The sequence below is a fragment of the Bos mutus genome, chromosome 21 (genome assembly GCF_027580195.1).
Source record: "Bos mutus isolate GX-2022 chromosome 21, NWIPB_WYAK_1.1, whole genome shotgun sequence".
Classification (NCBI taxonomy): Eukaryota; Metazoa; Chordata; class Mammalia; order Artiodactyla; family Bovidae; genus Bos; species Bos mutus.
In genome coordinates this window covers 32,610,437-32,627,590 of record NC_091637.1, presented here as the reverse complement: position 1 = coordinate 32,627,590, position 17,154 = coordinate 32,610,437, and the positions used below count along the sequence as shown (strand labels likewise).

The following is a 17,154-nucleotide window of genomic DNA, read 5'->3' as shown; positions in this document are numbered from 1 at the left end:
GTGTGTGCGTGATTTCTTTAGGGTTCAGATCAGAGGTTTTCGTGACAGAGACCAAGTGATACACTGACCTATGGTCCGTTTTCTTTTCTCGGCTGCTGGCTGAGGCTGGTCAGGGGTGAGGCAGAATGAGGACCAAAACGAGACAGCTTGTCTTTAGACAGGAGAATCAGGGCTCCAGCTCCCGGTCCTAGGATGCTCTTGGCTGTGCCCTCTCTGTGCTGGCCTTGTCTTGAAGCTGGCAGCAAGTAGGTGGCCCCAACACCAGATGCCCCAAGTAGAGAAAGGAGAGAGCCCTTGGCTCCGTGTCATCTTCTCTAGGAAGAGAGAAGGCCCATGCCTGAATCACTCATTGGCAAGGGGAATGGGATAATGGGCTGAATGATTGTGACCCCACCCCTAAATTCCTATGTCCAAGCCCCAACCCCAGTGAGAGGGTTTTAGGAGGTGGGGCCTTCGGGAAGTAATTAGGGTCACATGAAGTCTTGAGACCTGCATGATGGGATTAGTGTTCTTATGAAAAAAGGAAGACAGACTCTCTCGCTATAAACATGTACTGAGGAAAGGCCATATAAGAACATAGTAAGAAAACAGCTGTCCCACAGAGCAGGAGAGAGCCCTCACCAAGAACTCATTCTGAGTTGAATGTGGACTTCACAGCCTCTGGAACTGTGAGAAATACATGTCGTTTAACCCACCCAGTCCATGGTATTTTGTTACAGCAGCCTGAACAGACTAAGACAAAGGGATTCCCAGGACTGTCTTAGGCCATCCAGGGCCGCTTGTAGAAAAGACCGATCCCAGGTCTGCAGCAGGGAGAGTATAGGGGGAGCCTAGAACATCTCAGGGTCCAAAAGTGAAAGTGAAGTCACTCAGTCGTGTCCGACTCTGCCTATTAGGCATGGACTGTAGCCTATCAGGCTCCTCTGTCCGTGGGGTTTTCCAAGCAAGAGTACTGGAGTGGGGTGCCATTGCCTTCTCCAGGGGATCTTCCTGACCCAGGGATCGAACCTGGTTTCTCCCACATTGTAGGCAGATGCTTTTACCACCTGAGCCACCAGGCAAGTCTCAGGGTCCAAGGAAACTATTAAAAATGAGTCATATCAACAGGAGCCAGCTTGATCCACTGGCTAAAGATGGGACAATTTAAAGAGGTAAGGCCGGACTCCCCTCCTGGCTTCTGCTTCTGGAGAAATGGAACAGATGGTCTTTTCTCTGTTCCTCCCACTAAGTGCAGCTAAAAACCTTGGACTTTGATAAAACATAAGACTACGAAAGGTGATGAGACAGCAGACTGGCTAGGATCCTCAAGACCTGAAGAACAACACAGTAAAAAGTTCCTTAAATTTTGTTTCATGTATCCCAAGCTGAGTGATGGAGAAGCTGACTGCCTAGAAACACCAACACACAAAGGAAGCCCCAACAAAAGCCTGCTTTCTCTAAGCAGTGGATGAGGAAAAGGACAGTCCAGCAGCACAGAAAAGTTAGAGACAGTAAGGGCTGTCCTCCAGCCACACCCTGCGAACTGCAGTCCCCCTTCCACCCCTGTCTACAAAGGCTGAGTGGGAGCTTAGGCCCTACCCAAGCTGGCAGGAGGTGGCATAGCCCTTTCCCCACTAGCACCATGTCAGAGAAGGCCTGCTAAAAGAGAAGATTTAAATACAATCCAGTCTCGTAATACCCAAAATGTTTAGAATTCAATTTTAAAAAATCATTGTATCAAGAACCAACAAAATTTCAACTCAAAAAAGACAAATGTGAACACTAGAATGTCTCAGATGTTACAAGTCTATACTAAGGATTTTAAAGCAGCCATCTTAAAAATGCCTCAAGTCTCAGCAGAGAAATACAAGATACAAAGAACAAGATAAACATTTTAGAACCAAAAACTACAATAGCCCAAGTAAAAATCTCAATGGGTGAACTTAACAACGGAAGAAAGAATCAGTGGATTTGAAGGTAAATCAATAGAAATTACCCAGTCTTAACAACAGAGGGACGAAAACTTGGAAAACAACAAGAACAAAAAATAAAATAGAGCCTCAAGGACCCGTAGGACTATTAACAAAAGATCTAGTACTTGTGGTGTCAGAGTCCCAGAAGGTAAGGAGAAGGAGGGTAGAAACAGAGAAGTACTCCAAGAAATAATGACTAAAATTTTCCATAATATGGCAAAGGACACAAATGTATAGAGCCAAGAAGCTGAATGAACTCCACACAGGTTGAATCTAAAGAAATTTATGTCAAGATCCATCATAATCAAACTTCTGAGAACTAAAGAAAAAGAATCCTGAAAGCAGCAAGACAGAGATGACACCTTACATATAAGCAGAAAACCATTCGAATGACTGAATAGCTCATCAGAAACCACAGAGGCCAAAGATAACAAACACAACACTTTTCAGGCCCTGAAAGACAAGAAATGTCAACCCAGAATTCTATATTCAGAGAAAGTCACCTCAAGAGTAAAGGCCAAGGGACTTCCCTGGGGGTCCAGTGGCTAAGATGCCATACTCCCAATGCAGGGGGCCCGAGTTCCACCCCTGGTCAGGGAACTAGACCCCACGGGCTGCAACTAAGAGTTCACAGGCTACAACTAAAGATCCCACATGGGGACTTCCCTGGTGGTCCAGTAGTTGAGAGTCCACCTGCCAATGCAGGGGGCATGGGTTCGATTCCAGGTCCGGGAAGTTCCCACATGTTGCAGGAAAATTGGGCCTTCGTGTCACAATTACTGAGTCCACAAGTTGCAACTCCTGAAGCCCACCATCTAGAGCCTGTGCTCCACAACAAGAGAAGCCATTGCAATGAGAAGCCTGCACACTGTAAAAAGAAAGCCCATGCAGCAACGAAGACCCAGCACAGCCAAAAATAGATAAATAATAAAAATTAAAGATCCCACATGGGACAAATGAAGATCCTGCATGCTGTAAGTAAGACCTAGCAAAGCCAAAGAAATATATATATATATATATACAAATATTTTTTTAAGAGTAAAGGGTGAGTAAAAGAATGAAATTAGAACATTTGTCATACCATAAAAAAAATCAAAATGGATTAAAGACCTAAATGTAAGACCAGATGTGATAAAACTTGAAGAAAACATAGGCAGAATACTCTGACATAAATTGTAGCAATTTGGGGGGAGGGATTTTTTTTCTTCCTAAGGCAAAGGAAACAAAAGCAAAAATAAACAAATGGCATATAATTAAACTTAAGAGCTTTGGCACAGCAAAGGAAACCACTGACAAGTCTACAGAATGGGAGAAAATAATTGTAAGTGATATGACTGGTAAGGGATTAATATCCAAAATATATAAATAGCCCACAGAACTCAATATCAAAAAAGGAAACAACTCGATTTAAAAATGAGCAGAAAACTTGAATAATTATTTTTCCAAAGAAGACATAGGAATGGCCAACCAGCAATGAAAAGATGCTCAGCATCACTAATTATTAAAGAAATGCAAATCACAACCGCAATGAGATATCACCTCCCACCTGTCAGAATGGCTATCACCAAAAAGACTACAAATAACAAATGTTGGCAAGGATGTGGAGAAAAGGGAACCCTTGTTCATTGTTGGTGGGAATATAAATTGATGCAGCCACTGTGGAAGCTATATTGAGTTTCCTCAAAAAAAAAAAAATAGCAATAGAACTATCATATAATCCAGCAATCTGACTTATGGGTATTTATCTGCAGGAAATAAAGACACTAATTCAAAAAGATACACGTACCCCAATGTTCATAATATATTATACATGTCACGCATCCATAAAAATTAATGAAATTTTGCTTTTTACAAAAATACAGATGGACCTAGGAGAGTATTATGCTTAGTAAAATAAATCAGAGAAAGACAAAATAGTGTATGATATCACTTACATGTAGAATCCAAGAAATGAATGAATAGAAGAAAATAAACAGATCCATAGACATAGAGAATAAACTAATAGTTACCAGTGGAAAGACGAAGAGGGGAAGAATAAGACAGGAGTAGGGGATTAAGAGGTACAAACATCTTTATTTTATGTGTAAAATAAAATAAAATAAAATAGCACAGAGTGTACAGTCAATATCTTATAATAACTTTAAATGGAGTATAACTATAAAAATATTGAATCACTCTGTTGCATACCTGAAACTAATATAAATTAACTATATTTCAATTTTTAAAAATGACAAAATTGTAAGATATTTTAAAGAGTAAAGGGGGAGATCAAGACATTTGCAGATGAGGAATAACTAGTAAAATTGTTACAGAAGTTCTAATATAAAATTCAAAAGGCTAAAAGGAAACCATAAATAAAAAGACAAGAGAAAATGTTTGCAAATGATGTGACCAACAGGGATTAATCTCCAAAATACATAAACTCATGCAGCTCAATATCAAATAAACAACCGAATCAAAAAATGGGCAAAAGATCTAAACAGACATTTTCCCAAAGACATACAGATGGCCAAAGAGCACATGAAAACCTATGCTCAACATTGCTAATTATTAGAGAAATGCAAATCAAAACTACAATGAGGTATCATCTCACATCAGTCAGAATGGCCACCATCAAAAAGTCTACTAACAGTAAATGCTGGAGAGGGTGTGGAGAAAAAGGAACCCTCATGCACTGTTGGTGGGAAAGTAAATTGGTACAAACACTATGGAGAACAGTATGGTGCTTCCTTTTAAAATTAAACAGAGCTACAATATGATCCAGTAGTCCCATTCCTGGGTCTATATCTGGAAGAAAGGATGATTTGAAAAGATACATGCACTCCAGTGTACATGGAAGCACGACTCACAATAGCCAAGATAGGAGGCAACCTAAATGTCCATTGACAGATGAGTGGATAAAGAAGATGTGGGGCATATACACAGTGGAATATTACTCAGCCATAAAAATGAAGTAATGCCATTTGCAGCAACATGGACCTAAATGTTATTATACTAAATGAAGTAAGTTAGACAAAGAAAGACAAGCGTCATATGATAGTACTTATACGTGGAATCTAAAAAAAGTGATACAAATGAACTTATTTACAAAACAGAACCATCAGACTCACAAACATAGAAAATACACTTTTGGTTACCAAAAGGGAAAGGCTGGGAGGCAGAGATAGATTAAGAGGTTGGGATTACCATATAAACACCACTATATAAAATAGTCAACAAGGACCTACTGTATAGCACAGGGAACACCATTCAATACTCTGTAATAACCTATATTCGAAAAGAATCTGAAAAAGAATGGAGATATATATATATGTATGAAACTGAATCACTTTGCCATATACCTGAAACTAAACAAGATTGTAAATCAACTATACTCCAGCATAAAATTAAAAAAAATTAAGTCTAAAGGAGGATCTCTAAACAGAAAGAACATGATAGAAGAAATCTTGAAACATTAGGAATGAAGAATAATGGAAAGAATAAAAACATGGGTGCAGTAGACTTTCCTTCTCTTGAGTATTCTGAAATATGTTCAACATATTTGAAGCAAAATATAATACTGTTAGATGTGGTTTTCAATGTATGTACAGGAGATATTGAAGGTTGTTATAAACTAGTGAAGGAAAAAAGAGATAAGGTTTCTACACTTTACTCAAACTGATAAAATGTCAATATCAGTGAACTGTGACAAGTATATACACACGTATAATATATGTATAGAGTAATACCTACAGCAACCACTTCAAAGGCTATATACAATGTAATGCACTCAATATAGTTAAGTCAAACTGGAATTCTAAAAGATGTTCAAGTAGCCCATGTGAGGGCAAGAAAAAGAAGACAAAAGCAAAAAACATGGAATAAAATGCAAATTAAGTGGCAGTCACAAAAAAAACTCCAAGTCTCATCAAATGTGTAATATAAGCTTGGTTACCCAGGTAGCATTCCCTCTTCTGTGTCATCACAGAATCTCCTCTCATTGCTATCGTAGCACAGCATTGTAGTGTGAGTGAGTAAAACTCACTTGCCTTTTACCAATCTTTCTTAAGATTACCTGTTTGTATAGCCTGTCTAGTCAAGGCTATGGTTTTCCAGTGGTCATGCATGGATGTGAGAGTTGGACTGTGAAGAAAGCTGAGTGCTGAAGAACTGATGCTTTTGAACTGTGGTGTTGGAGAAGACTTTTGAGAGTCCCTTGGACTGCAACGAGATCCAACCGGTCCATTCTAAAGGGGATCAGTCCTGGGTGTTCATTGATGCTAAAGCTGAAACTCCAATACTTTGGCCACCTCATGCGAAGAGTTGACTCATTGGAAAAGACTCTGATGCTGGGAGGGATTGAGGGCAGGAGGAGAAGGGGACGATGGAGGATGAGATGGCTGGATGGCATCACTGCTTCGATGGACGTGTTTGAATGAATTCCGGGAGTTGGTGATGGACAGGGAGGCCTGGCGTGCTGTGATTCATGGGGTTGCAAAGAGTCAGACACCACTGAGTGACTGAACTGAACTGAACTGCAAGACTAAAACAGTACTCTTTCAATAAGTGGGGGAAAGTTAAAGATTTGGCAGAGAACAGATTTAGGTATTGAATGTAAAAAAAAATCTATGAGTCCATAAAAGATAACTAACCCCTTTCCTGCAAAAAATCAACCTTAATTTGTCCCCATTGGACTTTATTGCACCAAATTCTTAGTCTAAAAATTGATAATTGAAGAGAAGTATTTCAGAATTTATCCTGTCTTTTTAGTATTTCATAATACCCAAATAACCCTAATCAATGAAATAAAGCTCTTTTTTACAGAAGAATTCAAGTTAATGTAGGGGGAATGACAGCATTAGAAAATCACCATTTTGTAACACCCAATTAAGTACTTGATTGAGGCAAAGATCACCAATGACCAGAAAGCCATTAGGTGAAAGGTTGATGTAATGTGAAACTGGGTATTTGCATGGTGGTAAAGAATAACCTCATGTAAACAACTCAATGTCCTTCAGCTGGTAAGTGGATAAACATGCTGGTATGTCTACACAGTGGAACACTACTCAGCAATAAGAAGGATTGATAAGCATCCCAACATAGATGGATCTCAAATGCATTATGCTATGAGGACAAAAGAAGACACAAAAGGCTACATACTAAAGATTCCATGTACAGGCACACCTTGGAGATACTGCAGATTCAGTTCCAGAACACTGAAGTACAGTGAGTATGGCCATAAAGCAAGTCCCATGAACTTTTTGGTTTCCCAGTGCATAGAAAAGTTTGTTTACACTGTACTTTAGTTTATTAAGTGTGCAATACATTCTGTTTAAGGGCTTCCCTGGTATGCCTGCAATGCAGGAGACCTGGGTTCAATCCCTGGATCCGGAAGACCCCCTGGAGAAGGGAATGGCTACCCACTCCAGTATTCTTGCCTGGAGGATCCCAAAGAATCCCATGGACAGAGGAGCCTGGTGGGCTACAGTCCCTGGGGTCGCAAAGAGTTGGACACGACGAGCAACTACACTACCACCACATTGTGTTTAAAAAGCAATGTACGAGCTTTACTGTACATTGTAAAAACTCTTTTGTAATTAAAAAATACTTTATTGCTGGGGGTGGTGGGGAGGATGGATTGGGAGTTTGGGATTGGCAGATGCAAACCATCATATACAGAATAAACAAGAGCCTACTGTATGGCACAAGAAAATAGGCAATATCCTGTAATAAACCACAATGGAAAATAATATGAAAAATAATATATGTAAATATATAACGGAATCATTTTACTATACAGCAGAAACTAATACAACATTGTAAACCAATTATACTTTAATAAAATAAATTTTTAAAATGCTTTATTGCCAAAAAATGCTAACCATCATCTTGACAAAGCAGGATTGCCACAGACCTTCAATTTGTTTAGAAAAAATGCCATTATCTGTGAGGTGCAATAAAGTGGAGTGCAATAAAACAAGATATGCCTGTGTATGACACTGGCAAAAACGATATGGGCAGAAAACAGATCAGCGGTTGTCAACAGGTACAATGTAAATATCGACTAAAAACGTGCGCGGGCAAATTTTGGGATGGGGGCGTGATAGAAATGTATTATCTCTTGACTGTGGTGATGATTGTCATAAGTGTATGAATTTGTCAAAAGTCACACTCTAGGGACTTCCCTGGTGGTCCAGTGGTTAGGGCTCTACGCTTCCAATGCAGGGTTCCAACCAGGGTTCCCTGGTTGGGGAACTAAGATCTGGCATGCCTTGTCATGGCCAAAAAAAACCCAAAACAACAACAACAAAAAAGCCCTCACACTCTAAAACGGATGAATTTTACTGTATGTAAAATATAACTTCATTTAAACAAACAGAACTAAGTGAACAGAAATCCCCCCATAGATTACTCAATGGTCCCACGGTATGAAACACACCTTTACAACACAGAAGTCTGGCTGTCACAGCCTTACCAGTGATCAATTCATCCCCACTAGAGTGAGACAACCAGAGGCTGGGTGGCTCCTAATGTCATGCAATTTGGAGTATAGAACAGCATCTAGGAGATACTGGGGCTTCCCTGATAACTCACTTGGTAAAGAATCCGCCTGCAATGCAGGAGACCCCAGTTCGATTCCTGCATCGGAAAGATCCCCTGGACGGGGATAGGCTACCTACCCCAGTATTCTTGGGCTTTCCTTGTGGCTTAGCTGGTAAACAATCCACCTGCAATGCGGGAGACCTGGGTTCGATCCCTGGGTTGGGAAGATCCCCTGGAGAAGGAAAAGGCTACCTACTCCAGTATTCTGGCCTGGAGAATTCCATGGACAGTCCATGGGATCCCAAAGAGTTGGACACGACTGAGTGACTTTCACTTCCACTTCCAAGCCTTTAGATCTAATTTCTGGTGTGCAGGGAGAACTAGAGATAGAGGAACAAGTTAACAACACCCAAGGAAACATCAAACATATCCAGAATGTTGATGGGGGCATCTCAAAGGACTCTTCAGAAGGGTAAGTAAATATCATGAAGACCAAAAAAAGGCAAGTGACATGGGTAGGAGGTGGGAAGGATGGTTTCATCTAGACTGGAAGTGATTGAAGAGATACATAATCCGTGTTTGGTCTCTGCTTTGAACAAACTAGCTATAAAAGACATTTTGGGGACAACTAGGGAGATTTGAATGTGGGAGGTATTAGATAATATTAAGACGTTATGTTGGGGACTTTTCTGGTGGTCCAGAGGCTAAGACTCTGTGCTCCCAATGCAGCGGGGGCCTGGGTTCCATCCCTGACGAGGGAACTAGATTAGGGAATTAGATCTCGCATGCTGCAACTAAAGAGCCACATGCTACAACTAAGACACCCCCCCCCAAGCCAAATAAACAAATACATATTTTTAAAAGTTATTGTTAACTTTACTAGGTTTGGTAAAAAGTATTATCTAATGAGTTTCCCAGGTGGCGCTAGTGGTAAAGAACCCGCCTGCCAATGCAGGAGATGTAAGAGAGGCAGGTTCAGTCCCCGGGTTAGGAAGATCCCCTGAAGAAGGGTAGGGCAACCCACTCCAGTATTCTTGTCTGGAGAATTCCATGGACAGTGGAGCCTGGCAGGCTACAGTCCATAGGGTCACACAGAGTCGGACACAACTGAAGTGACTTAGCATGCATGCATGCATTGTTTAATTTACTTTAAAGTACTTTTGGCAAAAGTGAAAGTGAAATCGCTCAGTCGTGCCTGACTCTTTGCGACCCCATGGACATTAGCCTGCACCAAGCTCCTCCGCCCATGGGATTTTCCAGGAAAGAGTACTGGAGTGGGTTGCCATTTCCTTCTCCAGGGAATCTTCCCGACCCAGGGATAGAACCCAGGTCTCCCGCATTGTAGACAGACGCTTTACCATCTGAGCCACCAGGAAGTCCACTTTTGGCAAAATACACGAATAAACAGATGAAGGGAGAGGAAGGAGTAGTAGTATGAAGGGGGAGAATTGGCTGTGGGTCAGGCACCGAGCCTGCGGCACTTAGGATGAAATGCCAGCTCCTTATAGAGGCCTCCAGAGGTCGGAAGGGACCGGCCCTTGCTCGTGTGTCCGTCCTCCCCTCTCAGCACTCCCCCTAGCCACCTCCCTAGCAGTTCCTTCCACCTGCCCTATAGACTAGTCCCCTCTCTTCTCCAGATGGCTTCTTCTGAGGTTTCAGCCTAAATGTCACCGCAGAGAGACCTTTCCCCACATCGGAAGTAGGTTCCGCTTCTCCGCCCCTGCTTTTGGTTGCCGGGCTGCACTCTACCACCCGCAGTGACGCTGTTTATGTGTTCTGTCTGACTAGCGCTGAAACGTAAGGCCACCACCGGGTCCCCAGAGCCTGCACTGATCGCGCACCTGTTCGCGCCCTGCGCCCAGCTGTCAGCTGTAAGCGTCTCGGCTTCGGGAAGTTGCTGCTGTTTACCGCTGGGATTGCCCACCGGGTCCTGGACTTAGCCGGTTGGCTTCTCACAGCCAGAGTCGGCTGCAACCCAGGACCTCAGACCTGACCCCGGAACCCGCCGGCGCCGGGCAGCGGGAACCAGGTTCTTCAGCCATCTCTCAGCCAGGTGACTGACCGAAGCCTTTCCCACACCCTAGCACCTACTCTGGGACTCCACCCCATACAAGCCTTACCGTCTACAAGAGGAACTACACTTCCCAACAGCGCACGCAGCTCCCAACATGCTCTTAGGTGCTGCTCCGCCTCCGGCATTAACCCCTTGGTGGCTGCAGGCTTGCGGGAGCGGCGCTGGGCGCAGGTAGCCGGCGGCGGGCCGGGGGCCGGGGATGTATGTGTGTGTGTGTGCAGCAGAACTGAGAAGAAGACTGGAATAGGGGCCTTGGGGAGGAAGGGAGCCAGGGTTAACCGAGGACAGGCAGCGGGAGCTGGAGGAGGGGGGTGGGTAGGAGGCGAGCCATTGAGCGTCCGCCCCTCGCGAAATTAGGAACCTGTAAGTTTACCTTTTCCCGCAAAACGAACCTTTTTGGGTGCCAGGCCCGGGGCGGTGCCGAGGTTGCGGGTACGGAGGACAAAGGAGTCCGTCCTGGCCAAATGCTTCCCCCTGCCCAACACCTACTTTGGCCTCCGATCTCCCGACCCTGGATTGAGAAAAGTGGCAAACTCTTCCTGCCTCAGCCAGATGGGAACCCGCGAGGGTGGGAAGGGGGACACCCTTTCGGCCCGAGACGCTGACCCGGGAGTTTCCTGTGTCCCCCTGGACCATGGCCTGGAGCGTGGGGAGCCCTTCCTGGCGCCCCATCCTCCTCCCTCAATGTCGTGTGTCCCTGACTCCAGCTCTAAGGTACCTGAAGACAACTACATTCCCTCTTACTTGTCCGAGGCCTCGGTCCTGACCAGTGGGTGGTGAGCAGGCTCCTCCACCTTGTCTGCCGGCAGAGCCTGTGAGCCACCGTTATCCCAGCTCTTATCTTCCAGGCTCATTCCCTTAGTCACTGTGGCAACCGAGGTGGGCCTGATTCTTGGGGAGATGAGCGTGCACAGTTCCCATTCTGGGGTGGGAGTGGAGACAGAGGCAGACAGGAGCTAATAATTTCAGGGTCTGGGAGTGCCATGAAGGGGATCAGGGCATGGAGGATGCTGTTTCTAGACCCAGGAGGACGGCAAAGGCGGGGAGGGGATGGGGTAGGGGGGTGAGGGTGTGAGGGAGAGCTGTGTGCTTGGAGCAAGGGGGTGGGGCACATGGGAGGAAATGAGATGACAGCCTGGGCCCTGGAAGGATATGGACTTTATTCTAAAATCAGAGTGTTCCTGGAAGCCCATGGAAGGTGTTAATGAACAAGGTAGTCATGTTTCCCTAGTCAGAGCTCCCCAGGGTCCTGGGCTTTCTCAGCATTTTCAGGGCTGGGGGTGGGGATGGAGCAGGGGAGGGACAGAGCAGGGGCTGTGGCCAAGCCAGCTGATTTCCTGCCAATTCCCATTGACCATGCCCCCTCTGACCCTCTGGGCTCGCCTCTGAAAACTGGGAGTGATATTGCCACCTCACTGGAGGCACACCTGGCCCAACCTGCTGTCATCCTCCCCACAGGGCCTGGCCACCCCTCCCACAGAATGCCCGAGGGCCCTGAACTGCATCTGGCCAGCCACTTTGTGAACGAGGCATGCAGGGAGCTGGTCTTTGGCGGGTGTGTGGAGAAGTCACCCGTCAGCCGCAACCCTGAGGTACCCTTTGAGAGCAGCGCCTACAGCATCTCTGCTTTGGCCCGCGGCAAGGAGCTGCGCCTGACCCTGAGCCCCCTGCCTGGGGCCCAGCCCCAACAGGAGCCACTGGCCCTTGTCTTCCGCTTTGGCATGACTGGCTCCTTCCAGCTGGTGCCCAGCGATGCGCTGCCACCCCACGCCCACCTGCGGTTTTACACAGCTCCACCTGGCCCCCGACTTGCCCTCTGCTTTGTGGACATCCGCCGATTCGGCCGCTGGGACCTCGGGGGCGAGTGGCAGCCAGGCCGCGGGCCGTGTGTCTTGCTGGAGTATGAGCAGTTCAGGTAGGGCCAGCACCAGGTGTGAGGAATACAGTCCTGGGCTTCAGATGTGGCTTATTAGTGCCTTGTTGGCCAATGAGAAGCGAGTTCCAGCCCCTCTGGGCTTCAGTCCTTTCATCTGTAGACCAAGGCAGTGTCCTTTCCTAGGGACAACTCCGAGCTAATGGACCTGGAAACCCAGAGGAGGTGGGGGCAAGAGGTGGAGGACATGGCCGACTGTGTCAGAACTGGGGCTCTCATCAGCATCCCACACTGCTTGGTGCCCTCAGAAGGCTAAGAAGAAAAGTAGAGAGGCTTTAACAGCCCAAGAAGGGAGGCTGAGCAGGAAGGAACTGCGTCAAGGGGGTGGGGAGAGGACCACTTAATGGCATGGCTTCTGAAGCAGGTTGTGGTCTCCCACATCGTGCCTGCCCACCGGTCTGTGTCCCATGCTCTCCGTGCCTGTCTTCTGCCTGAGGCAGGCTAAGAGCCCCACCTGGGGTGGAATGCTGGTCACATAAGATGGCCCAGCGTCAGCCACTTCCTTTCCTCTAAAGATAAAACATGCATGTGTCTCTGCTTGGTGCCAGTCCAGTTCTAAGTGTTGAGGGTTCAGCAGTGATCAAGAGGGATGTGGTCCCTGCTCCCACAGAGCTAGTTCAGGTAGGGCAGGGGGAAGGGAAAGTGAAAGTGAAGTGAAAGTCACTCAGTCATGTCTGACTCTGCGACCTCACGGACTGGGGCCCCACCAGGTTCCTCTGTCCATGGAATTCTCCAAGCAAGAATACTGGAGTGGGTAGCCATTCCCTTCTCCAGGGGAATCTTCCCAACCCAGGATTCAAACCGAGGTCTCCTCCATTGCAGGCAAATTCTTTACCAGCTGAGCTACCAGGGAAGTGCAAAGCTCTAAAGTAAAAGCATTCTGACAAGATTCAAACAGGAAGGCATGGAGTGGGACTTGGCAAATCCTTTCTTGGGGAAGGCATGTCTTTGGCTGCCCATTGGGGTGGATCAGGTCATCTCTGGCCCCCAGAAGGCAGCGGATTCCTGGCCTTCCCAGGCGTGACCCCAAGTGCACTCCCAGGGAAGTGTCTGTGTTGTCTTAGATTTCTCCCACTTCACCTTTCCTGGGAGGGTCAGGCCACAAGTTAACTCTTTGCCAGCTGGTTCTGAAGTTTCTCTTGCATGATGAGCATTTTGGCTTGTTTGGTCCTCCAGCTGCAAAGCCTGTGGGGATCTGCCTCCCTCTGGGAGCTGACCACCCAGGTTGACCTTCCAGTTTTACCCCCCAAACTGTCTTCTGGGCCCTGTATCATTTGCTTCTCATGCCCATCACTGAGTCAGTCTTGTCATGACCATGTTCTCAAAGAAGCAAGATTCATTTCCTCTTCATGGTAGTGAGGAGACCCGTGGGGGTGCTAGGCACTCACCAGCCAGGACTTGCCCCCTTCACTCCTGCTAAACAGAGCCAGTGTCAGCTTCCAAGAAGATCTTCAGCATCTTGAAAATAGCTGACCCCACCAATGTCAGATCTTCATGTCTAAGCAACTGGAAGTCCTAGACAAGGCGTTCCAGACTGCAGGCACACCCAAGGTCCTGTGATCACCTTGTTCCCAAAAGTATCTTGAATCTGAGCCACTCTGGTGACATGCAAACCATATACATAGATTCAAGTGTTTTCTTGAGCATGTTCCTTTAAATTGGCATTTTTAACCTTTTGTAATGAATTGAAATCCCACATTGTTCCCATTTTTAACAGAAAATGGAGGTTCCTGCTGCCAAATACCACAGAGGATGGGATAATGGGAAATTGGGACTGTTTCCTTCCCTTGCACCCAGAAATTGCTTCCCCCAGCTCCTCTCCCCTACCCCATTGGGAGGCAGGGAGGGGCAGGGGGCAGGCAGGCAGAATGGGTCTTATGTGACCGGCCTGTGTCCATCCAGGGAGAATGTGTTACGAAACCTAGCAGACAAGGCCTTTGACCGGCCCATCTGTGAGGCCCTGCTGGACCAGAGGTTCTTTAATGGCATCGGCAACTATCTGCGGGCGGAGATCCTGTACCGGTCAGCAGGCAGGCCTTGGGCATGAGGGCGGGGGTGTCTGGGTGTGCTCACGTTCCCCTCTGCTTAGCACCCCTCTCCACCTCCCTGCAGGCTGAGGATCCCCCCCTTCGAGAAGGCCCGCACAGTTCTGGAGGCCCTGCAGCAGCGCAGGCCGGTGAGGGCACTGGGAGGGATGCGCCTGCCCCTGTCAGGCAGGCGGACGAGGGTTGGGGCTGGGTGAGGTGTCTGCAGCTCAGCTCGAGCAGGTCCCTTCTCAGTTCCAGCCTGTGTCTACAATGTGTGTGTGTGCGTGCATATGGGAGGTGATGGGGGGTGCCGATGAACTGTCCATGTCCTGCCAAGCTCAGAAGGGGTCTGTTCCCTGAGGGACCAGCGGCCTTCTGAGCAGCATTGCCTCATGCTGACATCCAGGTCCCACCCCTGCCCCTTTTCCAGAGCCCGGAGCTGACCCTGAGCCAGAAGATTAGGGCCAAGCTGCAGAACCCTGACCTGCTGGAGCTGTGCCACTCGGTGCCCAAGGAAGTGGTCCAGCTGGGTGAGGGCCTGGGAGGCAAAGATGGCTGGCTAGCTCTGCTTTGGCATATTGTGTAACCTGGGACAGTTCCTGCCCCTGTCTGGGCCTGGTTCCCTGCCTGGAGAATGGAAGTTTGTTGACCTAGTCATTTCTAAATGGACTATACCTCCAGGCAGGCAGGGCAAGGATTCTTAATCCGACTTCAGGATGGGAGAGCCATGGCCCAGAGTGGGGAAGACACCAGCTTGAGGTCACACAGCTGGAGGAGGGAGAGCTTTGGCCCCCTGACTCAGTCTATCAGCTTGTGAAGCTGAGGTCTAAGCCAGGTCTAACTGGGCTCCCCCTCCTCCCAGCCTAAGTCCCCCCTCTGATCTCCACCTGGTTCCTCTGTCCCACAGGGGGCAAAGGCTACGGGTCGGAGAGCGGGGAGGAGGACTTTGCTGCCTTCCGAGCCTGGCTGCAGTGTTACAGCACACCAGGCATGAGCTCCCTGCGGGACCGGCATGGCCGCACCATCTGGTTCCAGGTTTGGGCTCTCACGCTTGTACAGGCAAACAGAGACCCAAGGAAACCGGTGGGATGGAAAAACCTGGGGTCACACTGGTCCTGAGGGTCTAAGCCTTCCCTGTGCTATGTTCTGCCCCTCCTCTGAGTCCTAGGGTCCCCGCTAGTGGCGCAGCCCCAGAGCAGGGGGGACCTTGCTGCTGGCGCTGACCTGGGGGGTCAGGAGGGGACAGTCAGGCTTCCTTGGGGAAGGGCTTCACTGATCTGGAAGGACAGGTGTGATTCTGCCTCTGCAAGGAAACTACCCCTACCAGGCTGACTCCTGAATTCTCTTGATTCCATTTTAGGGGGATCCTGGACCCCTGGCACCCAAAGGTAAACTACTCCTAACGTAACAAGAGAGCAGAAACAACTAGCTGTGCAAGGGCTGCAGCACCTTCTCCATCCCAGTCCCCCTCTCCCACCCTGGGAGTCACTCCAGAGTGGGAGTGTGGGAGTCTAGAGAAAGGGGGCTGAGGCCACAGAACCCTCCAAGCCCATCAGCATCAATGTCCTACAGGGGGCAAGTCCCGCAAGAAGAAGAAGTCCCAGGAAGCACAGCAGGGTCCTGAGGACAGAGTGGAGGTATGGCTCCCTGCTCCTCCCCGTCCCTGCACTCTCTCCTAGTCCGGCCACACCTCCCAGGCCAGGCTCTCAGGCAGCTCCTTTCCTTGACAATGGAGGGCAAACGTGGGTCCTCACCTGCCTGACCTGCAGGGCTCCTCACGGCCCTGCGTCTTCTCCACCCAGGACCCTCCATCTCCAAACAAAGCCCCTTCAAGGACACGGAGGGCACAGAGAGGCCTTCCTAAACAGACTACAGCTCAGGTGCCCGAGGGGACCAGCCTCCAACAGGACCCAGAAGCCCCCCCGGTCCCTGACAAAGGGAAGAGAAGGAGGCGGCCAGCAACCTCAGGTGGGCTTTCCTCAGCAACTTCCTCTGGGGAGGGACGGACTGCCACAGCGAGCTCCCCAGGAGAGGAAGGGATGGCAGTGTGGGTGGGAGGAACACGTGGACAAAGGCGGAAGGGAGGCTCTTGGGGAGTCCTCAGCCAGGGACTACCATCTCACCTGTCCTTCCCTAGGCCGCCACAGAACCCGGAAGATCAAGGCTGACATCCCATCCTTGGAGCCTGAGGGGACCTCAGCCTCCTAGCAAAAGGCTCTTCTTGCTTGTATCCACCCCTCCTCCTGGCACCCTGGATCTGGGCCTGTGTGGCTTCCTGGAGGTTGCAGGGAACTGGATGCTCTGACCCTATGGCCATTCCCTACACAATTACGTTTTTAATTGTACCCCACTATCCTCATTTTTTAAGCCCATGTGAAAAATGCTAATTTTTAGTAAAAGCATAAACTTGAACTTCTTGGCACTTCTTGGGCTGACTGCAGAAGGTCTGGGAAGGCTCAATGTGAAGGGCCTGCTGCCCAGTCCTGAGGACAGGAGGGCCATGGCCTCTGCAGGGATGGCCCCTCATGGGTGGTGCAGAGACCCCCTGCCCAATTAGCCCAGACTCTACCGTTCCTCCAGTCCAGGACTCCTCAGGGCCTGTGGCTGCTCCCCTAGTGGGGAGCAGTGCTCTCCTCCTAGTGGGGG

General features: G+C 48.1%; 1 protein-coding gene across 7 annotated transcripts; it reads left to right on the top strand.

The window, feature by feature from the left end:
• The first annotated feature begins 10,205 nt into the window (after window positions 1–10,205).
• Window positions 10,206–16,920, top strand: NEIL1 (nei like DNA glycosylase 1). Of its 7 annotated transcripts, none has more exons than XM_070358595.1 (10): window positions 10,206–10,527; window positions 12,007–12,463; window positions 14,384–14,503; window positions 14,594–14,657; window positions 14,939–15,038; window positions 15,416–15,543; window positions 15,869–15,896; window positions 16,081–16,145; window positions 16,278–16,476; window positions 16,646–16,920. In XM_070358595.1, exons 2-10 carry the CDS (start codon window positions 12,030–12,032, stop codon window positions 16,714–16,716), a joined length of 1,209 nt encoding a protein of 402 aa, XP_070214696.1. In that variant the 5' UTR covers window positions 10,206–10,527; window positions 12,007–12,029; the 3' UTR covers window positions 16,717–16,920. The 7 variants fall into 7 exon arrangements, with proteins under 7 accessions (XP_070214696.1, XP_070214694.1, XP_070214693.1 ...); XM_070358593.1 differs by lacking the exon at window positions 10,206–10,527 and adding an exon at window positions 10,589–10,719; XM_070358592.1 differs by lacking the exon at window positions 10,206–10,527 and adding an exon at window positions 11,675–11,761.
• Window positions 16,921–17,154: the final 234 nt, after the last annotated feature.

Coding starts and splice junctions, on each gene's coding strand:
- NEIL1 (XM_070358591.1), top strand. CDS start 11,835: ATGGAGCAGGGGAGGGACAGAGCAGGGGCTGTGGCCAAGCCAGCTGAT. Junction 15,897..16,080: donor TGGACCCCTGGCACCCAAAG/GTAAACTACTCC, acceptor AATGTCCTACAG/GGGGCAAGTCCCGCAAGAAG. Junction 16,146..16,277: donor GTCCTGAGGACAGAGTGGAG/GTATGGCTCCCT, acceptor CCTGACCTGCAG/GGCTCCTCACGGCCCTGCGT.